Raw genomic sequence first — 16,390 nt, 5'->3', positions numbered from 1 at the left:
AATGCCTTGTGAAAGGCTAATAAGGTTGGCCCATTATCCTTGTTAAGGTCTAGGTTTCAGTGAAATATTCTAGTTTTCATGAAGGGCTATTTGATCCTCAATAATTTTCTAACAATTCAGTAGCCATGGAAAGTAACCATACATGCAGAAAAAGAAATAACGAAGAATACCATCTGCAAATCTTTCCCCATAGAATAAATATACTATTCAACGCTAAAAAAGCTTGAGACAAGATTGTGATTTTGCTGCATGCTGTATTCAACAACAATAACAAAGTTCATTAGTTTTAGCTGAAACTAGCAATTCAATCAGAACTCTTTACCTAATCATGCATGGTTTTATTATAAACCCAATTCTTCTCTCATTGCAGCCACATAGATTATTTTTCTCCTTCTAAGCATGTCAAATATTAGACAATCTGGAAAACATTGACATATACATTCTGGAGGCTGTTCTCCAGAAAGTGGATGGGACCACCATAGTTTCTAAATTTAATCTAGTTACATTTAAGGGTATTTAAAATTGCATATTAAATATAGTTAATCTCTATATAATGTTATGCTGTCCATCCATTTTATTTATCTCTGGCTTCCAGGAATTATATACAGTAGAGCAGTGTTTTATCTGCTGCAGTATCCACAATGGAATTCCCTTTCTACTTCTGCCAATATATGTGTGTGTGTGTGTGTGTGTGTGTGTGTGTGTGTGTGTTTTATTTGTGCTGATAAATAAATAAAGGGAGACTAGTATAGATCTATTTCAAGCTATTTAGCTCTCATCAGCTAGCCGTACCCTTACTGGGATTCGAACCTGTGCTGTATTGCATCTTAGGCAAACGTCTTAGCCATTATGCCACAGGTCTCCTCCTTATCAACATATATATATGTTGTATTTGTGCTGATAAATAATTAAAGGGAGACTTTAATTCTAAACACACACAGACACACACACACACACACACACATATTGTATCTGAAAAACAGAGAAATGGCTAGCAACAAGCAAAACTATCTTCATTATGTTGAAAGATATTCCTCTAACTTCAAATTTAGAAGTATCCTTAATGATTTGGGAAAGAGGGTAATACTTTTTTCAATCTCCATATCTCTTTTATCGGGTATTTAAAGTAAGCTTCTTATCAAATTACAAATAGTACATTTGTTTTGAAAAACATATGTTTCAAAAATCTTTCTTAGATACATATATACATGCATACATATATCCATACACACAAACACATATGCAATTAATAAGCTTACCACAGATAAAGAATTTGAAAGCATCGTTCCATCTTGGCCAAGCATATTAGAGACTGTTATTTCAGGTAGATCCATATTTTGAGTGTGGAATGGAAGCAGGCCATTATGGTTGATAGGATGACACAGTGAAGGATAACCAGATTCTGTGTCATTCAAATGCACTAATGAATTGTCAGGTAATGAAGGTGGAGTGATAGGAGGTATGTTAAAATCTTCACTTTCAAGGCTTGGACCAGGAAAAGACTGTGGAAAGATGAAAGAAAAGTTTAATTAAACTATCATGAAAAGCAAAGAAATCCATTACTATTTCAAAGTGACAAAACACTTTTTAAAACACTGTAAGCAATATAACGTTTACAAGCAAAATGAAGTTTATTAGTGGCATAATGTTAGGAAATAGTTCTTTACACACTTTAAAGTACCTATCTACTGTATTAAGGCATACAAGGAATGAGAAAATAGTTTTCTTGGAAGTTTAAAAGCTTTAATATTTTCACAGCTTCCATTAAGTAGAATTCTCTTCACCTCAGTGGTTAAATTTAAGGCTTCATTACAATTTTCTAAGAGCCTTCACGGGGCTGAATAGGACCTAGAGAAGTGGAATGCAATTTATAAAATTAATATTAGATCAAAAAGGTCTCCTAACACTCATTGCCACTCAAGAGCAGAAACAATACAAGTGGAGAAAATCTTGTTCTTAAGTGTTGTTCTATAGTGCATAAAAGAATAATAAATTTAATTTGCTATATCCGGTGAAAAATAGTCTTTGATATAAAATGTGCTATATGAAAATACAGCACTTCTGATTCTGCTTTTTTATGTTAATAAGAACAATCTTAATAGTGAATACTTATGTCCATCCACAATTATTGGTAGTGTCAACTTAGTTAATCAGAATCTTTTGCCTTGGCCAAATCTAACTATTCTCTTTAGAGGAGCTGAGTGGCAGCTCAGGAACAGTAGACCAGGATCCTGGCTATGGTAGCCTAAGATTGCTTGAAAAGAAGACCTGATGATAGAGAAAGGCAATGAGTCTTTATTTACATTTTTTACAAGAAATCATTAGAAGTTCTTCCCAACATTTTACAAAAGATCATTAAAAGTTCTTTCTAAAATGGGTTAATCAGGGCATGATCATTCCAATGCTCATCTCTGGCAAACAACTGGAAATCCACTACTGTATGTACTCACAAACTCAAGAGTATTCTTACTTCCCCTAATTTGCTGGTGTTTCCCTAGCTAAAAAGCATCTCTAAAATTTTGCAAACAATTCTGGTAATTTCCAATAATCCATTATTGCCCTCAATGAGCAGCATGAGATATTTGTCTGTTTTTTCGGCAGACTAAGGACAAAAGGTGGCCTTATAGGAAATATCAGTTGAATTGAACCATAAATGATTCACACTGCATCATTAAAGTCAATAATTGATCTTGAGATACCTATCCCTAAATTTCACCAGTAGACTTTCTGGACAATGCCACCTGTGCAGTAACTTGTGGAACTGTTTTCAGCTGAAGTAAGGTTTATACAAATTATTGTGCTAGCTGCATCATGGCATTGTGCAGTTTGTTATTTGTATAACCATCTATTACTGATGCACCATCATACAAATCAGTCCAGAGTTCTCATTCATGGCACAAATGATCAAGCTCAAATTGTTCTATTATGGATACATTATGCAAAATCCTAGCTCTCTGGAAAAGGATCTATTGGTAGCAAAACTGGAAAGAAAGAGAAGACGAGAATGACCAGCAATGAAGTTACAGTTACCATGAAGGCACTACCAGGAGATCTGAAAAAAAATATGTTAGGGATAGATCTTCATAGAGAAAATATATCTATAAGGTTGCTAGGAATAAAAAAATGACACAATCAATTAAGCAATCAACCGATCAATCTGCAATTGATTATGCTATAACAATGCCTCAAAAACTGGTTCTAGAGACAGTGAGTTGCTTCAAAGTTCCATCACCAAATTTTAGGTCTAGAGGGCTAGTTCAAACCCTTCAAAATAGGCAAGGTCAAGAAACAGACACAGTTGCCATTCCAAGAATTGTTCTTTATTGTTGTTAAGCTGAATAACAGAAACTTGAAAGCCTGTCCAAGTTTCTGTCTACTCCATCTTAAATCAAATAAAATCAAGGTAAAGTTACTTTGATTTTCTTCCTTACACTGCCCTCTTTCAGAACTGAATAATTGTTTTTAAAGTCTTGCTTAAATGGTTCACTCATTTCCCACACAATCCCAGAGCCAGGTCTACATTCCTTTTTAAATGCAAGCTAAGAGAAAACAGTTTAATATATAATGAGGGCAAAATGGACTGTATATGTGTGCACAGAAGTGCACACATTGTTCAAATGACTTGTGCCTTTGCATATTACACACCACATACAAATATTTTATGCAAAGTAATATAAAGACATTCACCTAAATGTTGATTTCTCTGTTTTCAATTTCCTGCTGGCTGACAATATTAATTAAGCAGATGGTGAATGACTGACAGAACTGGAGTGATAATTTTCTAAATAATAGGGAACCAACAGCCATGCTGCATGTCAACAAGACAAATGAACATTTCTAGAAAATTAGTTTGAATTTTCTTTTTTCCCATTTTTTTAGAATAAATTGTATTCATTTTTGTTAACTATTTGTTCTTTAACAAACATTTGGCAAGTACTTCCTTTCAGCAGAACTATATATTTTACAGCTAAGTAGAAGTTATATCAGCACTTCAATGGCCATTTTTATGGCTTTTTCTGAATATTTACTGGAGCAGTAAATAGTGTAAATAATAAATAGTACTGTAGTGTACTTTCTAATGCTCAAAAAGTTCAAAAACATTTGCTATTTGCTTAGATCCTCTCATTTCCTATTCTATTTTGTTCTTGTCACATACAGATTATAGCTGAGAAGAAATTACACTGAGTCATGCTTTTAATGAGTCATAATTTCAAGTAGTTATTGAGAGCAATCTTTTTGTGTCCTTTAGAGCAAAATATGAAGTTATGGCCTCACTGTATCATGGATAAGAGAGCAACTTGTAATTAATATTTCTATCATGTTATAAAATGAATAAGCAGCACAAACAAAACTGACTTTGCACAAGAGCTATCAGTAAATTGCATATGTACTCGATGGCATGATTAATAGAATTACAGAAAGGGACCTTGGAATTCTTTTAGTCCAACCCCCTGCTCAAGCAGGGGATCCTATACCATTTCAGACAAATTGTTGTCTAATTTCTTCTTAAAATCCTCCACTGTTGGAGCACCCACAACTTCTGGGGGCAAGTCATTCTACTGATTAATTGTTTACATTGTCAGGAAATATGTGTCAGGAAACTTCTTCTTAGTTCTCTTCTTGATTAGTTTCCATCCATTGATTTTTGTCCAGCCTTCAGGTGCTAGAAAATAGGTTGACGCCTCCCCCACTTCTTTGTAACAGCCCCTTAGATATTGGAACACTACTATCGTATCCCTCCTAGTCCTTTTTTCATTAAACTAGACATACCCAATACCTGCAACCTTTATATGTATTATAATTAATGCCTATCATATTGGCTTGTATCAAATAAGTTAAATGGCAAGCAAAGCCAGTTTCCAAAGTGATTATCCTCCTTGAGAAGTCCTACCCACTTCTACTGTGGTCTGGTTTAATACTATAAATTTCAGGAACATACTGATTTAAACCCTGTTTTATCAGAACAAGGAATCACCCCAGACAAGTCCAATTTAGAGATTTAAACTAGAGAAATACCAAAGCAGGATTAACTGAAAGGCACCTAGGGAGTTCCCATAGATTAGGCCTCCTCCGAGTTCCATCTGCCGGTCAATGTCGACTGGCAACCACGCGGAGGAGAGCCTTCTCGGTGGCAGCTCCGACCCTATGGAACGATCTCCCCGTGGAGATTCGTACCCTCACCACCCTCCAGACCTTCCGCACAGCCCTCAAAACCTGGCTATCCCATCAGGCCTGGGGTTAAAGACCGTAACCCACCTGAATTGTATGAATGTTGTGCTTTTAATGATGTACTGTATTATGTGTTAATCTGTTTGTTTTCCCCTCCTTTTGAATTGTAAGCCGCCCTGAGTCCCCCCAGGGAAAAGGGCGGCATATAAATAAACTACTCCAAAAAAACTACTCCAAATGTATTGTAAGACCAAGCCTTCTAATGAGTAATCTATGTGACTCAGGGGTGGGTTGCTGCGGCATTACTGCTGGTTCAGTGTGTGCGCAATTTTGCACATGCATGCTCACTTTGCTCGCTCACCAGTCGCATTCTGCCCACATGTGCAGTTGCCCCAAAATAGATCTGCACATGTGCAGAACATTATAAAAGGAAAAAAAGCATACCACCCGACTGGAGAAGTGCTTCGGAGGCATGGCAGGCTTGAGTCGCTACCAATTCCAGTGATGCAGGCCAGAAAACCACTACTGGTTTGGTCGAACTGGTCTGAACTGGTAGGAACCTACCTCTAATCTGACTGATTACTCATGGATTAGAAGAAGTTGATAGAGAATGGAGTTTCTGAAGACTGCGGCATAAATATCCAGCCGTTAAAACACACCAGTATTGCATGATGGTTTCTTAAATTAAAGTGTTTTATTCTTGTACTCTAGTTGACCTACTTTCTACTTTTGGATTTCCTTATTTTGAATTTATGGATTCTTTGAACAGAGATATTCTTGAGACACAAACGATTATCGTTTGCTTTATTTTTCTTGTTCACACTTCCTTTGGGTTAAAATTTTTGTATGTCATTCAAAGCCACTGTGAAATGGGTGACTATATAAATTGTATAAGTAAATAAGCATTTAGACTCATGCAGTCAATATGTAAATTTACAGTTAAGGACAAATTCATTGAGAAATCCTTAAACAGTGCAATACAGAACTGCATCAGCAAATAGTCCTTTCCTATGTTATTTGCGTTTGTCTTGATGCCATAAGTGTGCTTGGACTCCAAGTGTACATTACATACTCACTTTAGTGGTGTGCAGAAAACAATATTGTGACAAGGAAAGGTGAGGTTTACTTTCCATGGGGATGGACAGTACACAGCTCCTTTTCCAACAGTCACAATGGGCTCTGGGCATTGCCAATATACCATGTGAAACACAAGATTTTATGACAACAAACTACATTATTGTTGATGCCGAATCCCAAATCAGCAAGCTATGTATATGGAATGATCACTTAGAGACACAAAAGTTTGCTACAATGTCGTCTAAAAACAGCAAATTGCAAGACAAAATCAAAAAAGTCTTTTGAGTAATCTCATTCTAAATGACACCATTCCTATAAATAATTTATTATAGGCAACATTAAAAGATGCAAAACTAATATTAAATGAGGACACTTTCAATCAGATTGACTTCACATCAACTACTTTTCCCCAGAGATTTCAGTTACATATAAATATACAGTAGATAAAATATGGAAAGGAATATGATGTCACCTAGGATACACTAAAAAAAATCTGCAATTCTGCTGAAAGGGTTGTTTAAAGGATCAATATTTAAAATAAACTAAAAGCAAAAACAAAACCCTTGATTTTTAAGTCTTTGGGAAATTATGCAGTCTAAATCTCTCACAAAGGGCGTGGTTTAGCTTTGGAACAATTACAATGCAATTTATTCTATTACATTGTACTGAGTTTATAAAAATGGTATAATTTAATAAATATAAAGTTACGAACTGAACCGTGCAAGTCTAAAAGCCATTTAAATAATTTTGCCTTGAGCCATTAGACTGCTTGTGCTTATTGTATGTAAGGACGATTATAAGTAACTCCCCTGATTCTTCAGACATTTTTATAAACTGAAAGAAATATGTGAACTATTAAAATATATAATTCTGGAAAACAGGCTGCTGTGTGAGACGCCAATTTAAGACAACAACATAAACAATAGTAATCTGTATGTTCGAGTGAAGCTTCTTTTTAATTTTGAGTAATGAAGATGTCAAGCCAAATGCTAGAGTAGTTTAACTTAATTAGGTGTCCTATTTTCCAGGCAGCCTTTCATTTCCCATTGAAAATCCAGCTTGTACGCAAGGTAGAAAGAGCAATTTTATCTGTAATGAATACCTGTGGGATTGTACAGAGTAATCATTTGAATGTTATACTGAAGACAGTTGGAGTAAGTAATTTGGGCTTGTTGAGATGCCAGACGTTGGGAGACTAAATAGATTAATCCGTGGAATGCTATTGTTATCGTTTTACTGGGTCAAAGGTCCATAGGTCAAGCTGCCTTGACCTATAGGGGGAACCTTAACCATAAGAAACAGTTCACTGCTATTGTCTAATAAAACGTTCCGAAGTATTTTCATGCCCACAAACAAATCTAGGCAGTAGCCAAATAATGTTCAATCATGTAATGTAGTCAGCCTTCAACTTACAACAGTTCACTTAGTGCTAGTTCAAGGTTACGATGGCACTGAAAAATATGATTTTTCCACACTTATACTTTTTGTAGGATCCCCATGATCATGTGATTAAAATTCAGACACTTGGCAACTGACACATATTTATGACTGTGTTCCAGAGTCATGTGATCACCTTTTGTGACAAGCAAAGTCAATGGGGAAGCCAGATTCCTTTAACAATCATGTTACTAACTTATCAATTGCAGTGATTCACTTAACAACTGTGGCCAAAAAGGTTGTAAAATGGGGCAAAACTAACATACTTTTTAAAATGAGGTGGAAATTCTCTCTTTTATATAAACTTCAAGGCACAGATATCAACATAAAAAGGGGGGAATATAGGCTACAACATAATACGTGCTTATTATACTGATCAAGAGAAAGCTGCTGTAAAACAAAAAAATAGACAAAGCCAATCAACAATGCAACTGTAAAACAAAATACAAAGACACTGAATGCTACATTATTATTATTAAATCAGTGATAAGAATGAGAAATTTACTCATATGTGATTAACTTTTATACTACCATCTATGAAAATTAATACCAAAGCTCAGACCAATTTTTATATTTCAGGTTATCGGATGTCTAAAGACTTTTTAAAGTAATCAATAAGTAGTGGGAACTATCTCCAATGTGCTCATTATTCCCTAATCAGATACTTTCCACATATACTGAATTCATTCCACCAAAATGGCCAAGTGTCCTAGCCCTGGGAGAAGTTTAACACATACAGAGGACATCGGAATGGAAGACTATGTTAAAAATAATGTTTCCCCCTAGTTTGATTTTAAAGTTAACTCTGAAAAGTGTTCCACATTAGATGAAAGTGCTTAATCCCATGAGTTTCCAGTTATATTAATATATAGATAATATTGCCAGGAAACTGTCAGGCTCCGCTTTACTGCTGCTTCGGCTGCCATTGAAACGGGGAGGGGGGGGCATGGTATTTGGGAAGGAAATTGTTATGTGCTGGAGGAATATTCTAGATGCTGACCTGACCATCTTATTGTGCATGTGGAGGAAGGGAGTTTCCCGCCAAGGTTAACTGTCCAGCATTCCATCCTGGTGATGTTTTTTGAAGATATCTCCCACCTGACAGTTGGGTGAATTATAATTGGACTATGGACTGGGGTGCCAAGGGGAGGGGATTGCATCATACATGATATTCTTTGCTTTTGCGCCTAATTAACCAGATTCAGCTTAGCTTCGCTACTTTTCATTTGTAATTAGTAAAAGTACACTTAATTTCAAACAAATGGAGTTGAGTGGTTTCTTTCCTGATTATTAAATGAAGTCGCACCTAACAATAAGCTGAATCTCACCTCACACCCAACCCGGAGCGAACAACTACCGAGGGGGGTGCCCTCATAGAAAGAAAAGAAAATGTCTTTGCATGAAAGCGACCAGGAGGAAGACATGGGGGCAACGGCAGCACCATCTCTAACAGAAATGCTAGCCGACCTGAGAGTGGAAGAACCTGCCGTACGTCCCAGATGGACTTGGGGTGTGGGACAGAAAGAGGAACCTGAGGAATTACAAACTGGAGTCACGAGAAGGAGTCCAAAGAAAAAACCAGCTGCTGACTGGAGTGGCTCTGGAGAGGAAGACTACAAAATCTCCCACGCCATGAAGCTCCTCGAAGAGGCATGGAGTAAACGCTGAAGTCGAGAGGGAGCTGTGGAAAGGGAACCAGCAGAGGAACTGGAGAAAAGGTACCCGCTGCATAGCTTAAGGGAGACTGGAGGGGCCGAAGGGGGATGTGCGCAAGAAAACCCAGCACCAACCTCCCACTCTGTGACTAGAGATATTCCGAGAGTGGGGGGGGGGGGGCGGCGACGCCGGATGGCTAAGGTCCCACCCTTAAGCATAAAATATGATGGAGAACCCAGAGGTCTCGGGTTGTTTATTATTCAGGTCTGGAATTATATGGAAATATATGGGCCTGATTTAGTCACAGATGAATCTAAAGTGAGAATGGTGTTGATGGCTTTGGAGAAGAAAGTAGCTGACTGGATGGTGGGATTGCATAATAGTAACTCTCCTGAGGAATTTTGATGAATTTATGGCAGCCATGAGGAGAAGGTTTGATGACCCTTTGACCGAGCATCGCGCTAGGCTGAAATTTACGGCCCTTAGACAGGGAAAGAAAACTGTGCCTGAATATGTGCAGGAATTCCAGGAGTTGTCGGCCTATATGAGGGGGTGGTCGGAAGAGGCCTTGCTGGATCGATTCGCTGATGGCTTGGATAAAGATGTTTACCAGCAATGCATAAACAGACGCCTTCCCCGTCGTTTGGAACCTTGGTATGAGAACGCTGCAGACATTGAGTTAGACTTAATCAGGCTTCGTTGCATGGAATAGGTAGAAGTTGAGAAATCCCCACCACTACCCCCTAAAACCCCCCGCCCAAGAAGTGAGGGCAGGGGAGGTTTTGCAGGCAAACCCAAGCCTTCCGCTTGTTTCTGCTGTGGAAAGGAGGGGCATCGTGTTGTGAATTGCCGAATCAAGCTGACGCACCCTGCTCCACTCCCCCTGGAGGGAGAGGAAACCTGAGAAGGCTCCAGGCAAGAGGAAGGAGGCCGCCCTCGTTGCAGAAAATGTTTCTCGAGGCTTCGAGCCAGAGGAGGGAAGAGACGAAAGCCCCAGCTCGTCTGAAGACACAGATGATGAGGATTCTCATCACTGGGTAAATTCCTGCTCTGGCCCTATGCTTATCCCAATCAAGCTTAGAGTGCCCTCTTCTGGCGCAAAAGAAAACCTTATGGCTCTATTAGATTCTGGGTGTTCCCGTTGCATGATAAGCCCTGAAATGGTGGAGAAGCTAGGTTTGAAACTAAAGACTTTAAAAATCCCTATTGCTTTTTGCCAAATAGATGGCTCTATTGCGGGAGGCGGTCCTGCTCATTTTTCCACTGAACCCATCGAGATGTGGATGGGTACCCACCAAGAAATGATAACTTTTATTGTGGTGCCTAGCATGGACCGGCCCCTTATTTTGGGGCTCCCCTGGCTCCATAGATGGAACCCACGCATAAACTGGAGGGAGGGGTGGTTGCGGATTCGGACATCCACATCCCCAGAGGGTAAAGTTGAAGCTCCAGCCTCTGATACTACTACCCCCTCACTGGCAGCCAGGGGGCAGGAGAAGATTGAGGGGGAGGAAAGAATACCAAGGGAATATTGGGACCTCAAGGATGTTTTTAGTGAAAAATCTTCTGATAGATTGCACCATTGATATTTTACCTGGAGTAAAGCTTCCAAAGCCCCAAATATATTCAATGATCCCTAGAGAGATGGAGGAAATGAGGAAATTCATTGATAAAAACTTGGAAAGGGGCTTCATTGAACCATCAAGGCCCAAGGTAGCAGCTCCAGTATTGTTCAGAGAAAAGAAAGATGGCTCCTTCAGATTATGTGTGAACTTCAAAAACCTGAACTGCATCTCTGCTCAGAACCTGTACCCCTTACCACTGATGAAGGACATGATGGCCCAACTAGGCAAGGGACGGATTTTCACTAAATTGGACCTAAGGGAAGCGTACTATAGGGTCAGAATTAAGGAGAGGGACAAATGGAAAACTGCTTTCAACTGCCCCCTTGGTTGTTTCCAATTTCGAGTAATGCCTTTTGGCCTACAGGGGGCGCCAGCAGTCTTCATGCAGTTGATTAATGAGGTTTTACATGACCATCTTTACAAAGGCGGAATGGTCTATTTAGACAATATCCTTATTTACACGGAAACACATGAAGAACACGCGAAGCTTCTTCGCACAGTTCTGAAAAAACTCCGGGTGGCGGAACTGTATGCCAAATTGTCCAAGTGCTAATTTCATCAGGAGAAGGTTGATTACCTGGGCTATCGAATCTCCCACAGGGGATTGAAATGGACCCCGCTAAGGTCAAGGCTGTCACCGAGTGGGAGGCCCCACGTACACGTAAGCAATTACAGAGATTTTTGGGTTTTCCTAACTTCTATCAACAATTTATTCCCTCCTTCGCTAAGATAGCTCTCCCTATAAATAACCTCCTTAAGTCGAAAAGAGGGGCCAAGCCTAAACCTAGCAAGCCATTGGACTGGACCATGGACTGTCAAGCTGCTTTCGAGAAGTTGAAACGCCTCTTCACGGAGGAACCGGTCCTCAAACACCTAGACATGGATGCACCTTTTGTGGTCCAGGCTGACGCCAGTGATGTGACAGTGGGTGCTGTACTACTTCAAGCTAATAGCCAAGGTAAATTACAACCCTGCGCATACACCTCTCGCAAACTGACCGACACGGAGAGACGTTGGGCCATTTGGGAGAAAGAGGCTTTTGCTGTTCGCTGGGCTTTATCAATGTGGCGCCATTTTCTGGAGGGCGCCAAGGACCCTTTCGAGGTGTGGACTGACCATAAAAACTTGGAGGCATTGAGAACCCCCAGAAAACTTTCTCCTAAGCAGATGCGCTGGGCTCAGCATTTCAATAGATTCAATTTTACCTTGAAATACATTCCAGGAGGGAAAAACTTTATGGCTGATGCTTTGTCCAGGTTCCCTCAGTACAACTGTTCAAAGCTCAGTGTTGTCCAGCCTGTCATTCCCACAAAGAGCCTGGCTGCTCCGGTTGTTACTAGAAGTCAAACAACTTCTAAATTGGAAGTCACTGAGGACTTTCTTTCTAACCTAAAAAAAGCCCTTACTAAGGATGACTGGTTCCAGCAACACATGGATGAATGCAAGGACTTTCTTTCTAACCTAAAAAATGCCCTTACTAAGGATGACTGGTTCCAGCAACACATGGATGAATGCACTATGAAAGATGGATTGGCTTGGATAGGGGCAAAGTTATACATCCCTGTGTCCATTAGAACCATTGTACTTCAACGGGCTCATGACTCCCGGATGGCTGGGCACTTTGGATTCGTCAAGACCCTGCACCTCGTCAAGAGGCAATTTTGGTGGCCCTCACTGAAAAAGGACATTGAGGCTTATGTTGCTAGTTGTCCCATTTGTGCTGCTGCTAAACGCCCTTCGGGTAAGCCCCAAGGGTTGCTCCAGGCGGTGGCTCACCCAGTAGCCCTGTGGAAGGAGATCTCCATGGATTTCATTGTTGAACTTCCAGACAGTCAAAGAAACACAGTAATCTGGGTTGTTACTGACTTATTCTCCAAGCAAGTTCATTTCATCCCTTGCTCCAAGATCCCTTCAGCTAAATCTCTCGCTAAGATGTTCATCTCACATATACATCGCTTACATGGGGTGCCTGACCGCATCATCTTGGACAGGGTGTTCAGTTCACCTCCCTGTTCTGGAAAGAATTTCTGAAGCGGATTGGCTCCGCTCAGGGGTTAAGCTCCTCCCACCACCCTCAGACTAATGGGGCTTGGGAGAGGACTAATTCTGTGCTAGAGCAATATTTACGTTGTTTCATCAACTACCAACAGGATGATTGGGTGGAATTGTTGCCTCACACTGAGGTGGCTTACAACAATTCCGTGCATAGCAGTACTGGCTTTACCCCTTTTCGCGTGGTATACGGCCAAGATTTTTGTCCAATTGTCAAGATCATCAACCCTGTCTCCGTCCGTCTCCAGTTACCTAAGCATCTCAACTGGGTTTACCCTGTTTTTCATGTTAATCTCCTGAAATCTCACCTCACTTCTTCTTTGAGAACACCTCTTCCTCCTCCACCTGCCCTGCTTTTGATAGAGGGAGAGCAACATTTCGAGATCCGTGAGATTTTGGACTCTTGTAAGTGTCCAGTACCTGGTGGCTTGGAAGCATTTCCCCCATATCACGCTGAATGGGTTGACGGGTCCCATGTTCGAGCACCTCATCTGCTCCGCAAGTTCTACTCTACCTATCCTGACAAGCCCTGATTCTTGGACAATCTCCTAATTTTTTTTCTCCCTTCTCCTTTCTCTCTTTCGTGTATTGTTGCCTGTCGGTTTGTTTGTGTTCTTTTCGTTTCTGCAGGTCTGACCGCCCTTTTCTGGAGGAGGGCCGGATGTCAGCCTCCGCTTTGCTGCTGCTTCGGCTGCCATTGAAACGGGGAGGGCGGGCATGGTATTTGGGAAGGGAATCGTTATGTGCTGGAGGAAGATTCTAGACGCTGACCTGACCATCTTATTGCGCATGTGGAGGAAGGGAGTTTCCCACCAAGGTTAACTGTCCAGCATTCCATCCTGGTGATGTTTTTTGAAGATATCTCCCACCTGACAGTTGGGTGAATTATAATTGGACTATGGACTGGGGTGCCAAGGAGAGGGAATTGCATCATACATGATATTCTTTGCTTTCACGCCTAATTAACCAGATTCAGCTTAGCTTCGCCACTTTTCATTTGTAATTAGTAAAAGTACACTTAATTTCAAACAAATGGAGTTGAGTGGTTTCTTTCATGATTATTAAATGAAGTCGCACCTGACATCTTATAGATGACAATAGAAAATTGCCACAAGATCATTAGAGAAATCTCTCCTATATAAAAGTTTACTTCTCCTAGGCTAAAGTTTAACTATTAATAAAATTGCATATTTTACTTGGTAAATGTAGATATGAATATAGTAAAATAATTGTAAAATCTATCTGGAGTCCATAGTTCTATGTGAATAATTATTGCTAAGAATACAATGTTTACATATATAAAATATACACCAGCCAGGAACACCAGTCTTTTGGGACAAGCTAAATGAATATTAATTTTAATGGTACAGTTATACTTCTGGCTTATTTCCAAGAATGGCTGTCTGTGGAAATCATTTCAAGTCTAATATTGCAATCTTCGCTTGCAGCAACATCACAAGAACAGTAGTGAGCCATATGTTGCTACTTAGCAACTTGGTACATAAGTCCCAAAGCATGTACTGATTTGAAAATTGAACAGAAATGATAATTGTCAAATAATGCTGTAAGGCAAGTTGTCTTGGATTACCAAATTATACAGATGTTTGATGTTCTACTTTTCATAACTGACATGTGTGTTTTTATTTATGTTAGCCTTAAGGTGATAAGTTGATTTTAAAAGTCTTAAAATAAGACACAAGGATTCTTCCATTAATACACATTCTAACCAATGCTAAGGATCATCTTTCATTTTAAAGCACACACAAAATTTTAAATCATGCATAACTGAAGAAATAGGGCTGCTAAAATTTAATTATTTTAAATAATACCTTTATTTCATGCTACCCAACAAAATAAGTCATGGGCCTTATAACTAAAAATCAACCTCTCAGTAGTCCACTTAGCTGGATAATTTGTTCTCCTTTCCCCTCAGCAAAGCTGCCACCAATCACCTCGTGAGAAGAATTCCTTAAGAGAAATGGAGGAACGAGCCTGTCACCCACCACACAAATCTAGACTTTTACCTTCTCGTACCCCTAGATAGCATCTTTTTGTTTGTTTAGATTTATTTATCCAGCCACACCTAGGCTACAAACAATCTTTAAATGGCAGCAAAGAGCCTTTTCTGCATTACTTTATAGATGATAGCCCACATTTTAGAAACTCAGATCCAGTCTTTGTGGATTCACAATTTCTGGTCAAAAGGCAGGTTGAGGTCATGGCTAGGAGGGCCTCTGCAATGTATAGTGTGCCAGTTGCACCCATTCCTACATTGGTAGGTTGTATTCAGTTACCTATGCCAGTCACTGCTCAACAGTGTACAGTAATGGACTGTACTACCGAACTACCTGTAAAGAGTATTGGAAGCTTTATCTGATGTTGATTTCTTGGTTTTACATTTTTTTTTTTTTTGGAATAATAGTTCTATATATATATGAACTCTTTCATAGTTGTAGCATACATTGCTCAGAGTCACTTTTTCATGACAGGCCAATATGATGGATGAATAAATAAATAATGCCTCCAACTACTTTGGGAGGATAGTAAGAATCATGGAAGGAGGCAAATAAATAATAAATGCTAAATGGTTAAATAAATCAGGATATCCATTTTTTTTTAAAGAATCCTCAATCTATTTTATATTCATGAATTAAAATATGTAGCGTGAGTAATCTGCCTTTTAAAATATATGTATCTCAGGTAGAGGAACAGCAGAAGGCAATGACCACATTAGAAAATGCAGTGGTTTACTATTGGTTCTTGTAAAGAGAAACTTAATGATTCTCTGAAAAGTAACAGCTGTTTGTAACAGCAGCCATTCAGACAGTTTGTGCTTCTACACTTCCAAATAAATTCAATTACCGGTAGTCCTTTTGATTCAAAGCCCTGAAGATATAAGCAAGAAGATGCCTAGCTGCTTTAATCTAACAATACTGCTAAACTTGTCAAGACAAGCTTTGGACACAAAGATTACACAAAAATATCTCACCCAATTTTTACTCAAACATTTGAAATTACCAGCAAACCAGAGAATTCTCAGATAAGCAAATTCAATCATACCAGTTCATTGTTTCAAAAGAACTGTTAATTGCCTCCCTGTCAATTCCCTAATACTGAACAATATGATCTACTTTTGTAAATAATCCTTAAGTTATAAAATAAATATAGTACAATTATAATTATGACAGAAATATGTTCAGTAGTTTTCAAATGTTCAATTTAAATAATACTTAAAATGCTGTTTTTAGGAATACAACTTCTCAATAAGATGCTTATTAGAAATTTAAATTTAAAAATAAACTTACAATCTGGAGGAAACCATTATTTCACATGTTATATACTGCATTACTGAATCCCCTAGAATAGATTTGGTG

The 16,390-nt window shown here is 39.1% G+C and overlaps 1 protein-coding gene across 1 annotated transcript in view; it reads right to left on the bottom strand.

Moving 5' to 3' along the window:
- The window catches only part of TOX (thymocyte selection associated high mobility group box), a 233,444-nt gene that overhangs the window by 92,339 nt on the left and 124,715 nt on the right, over positions 1-16,390 (bottom strand). The window contains exon 3 of the mRNA XM_087707035.1: positions 1,260-1,502. Coding sequence (XP_087563161.1) covers positions 1,260-1,502 — 243 coding nt within the window. The remainder of the gene's footprint in view (positions 1-1,259; positions 1,503-16,390) is intronic.

This window comes from Thamnophis sirtalis, unplaced genomic scaffold (assembly GCF_051295495.1).
Source record: "Thamnophis sirtalis isolate CommonGarterSnake01/CBP01778 unplaced genomic scaffold, rThaSir2_p1.2 scaffold_2, whole genome shotgun sequence".
Taxonomy (NCBI): Eukaryota; Metazoa; Chordata; class Lepidosauria; order Squamata; family Natricidae; genus Thamnophis; species Thamnophis sirtalis.
The sequence above is the reverse complement of the archived record's forward strand: the minus strand, read 5'-3'. Positions and strand labels throughout refer to the sequence as shown.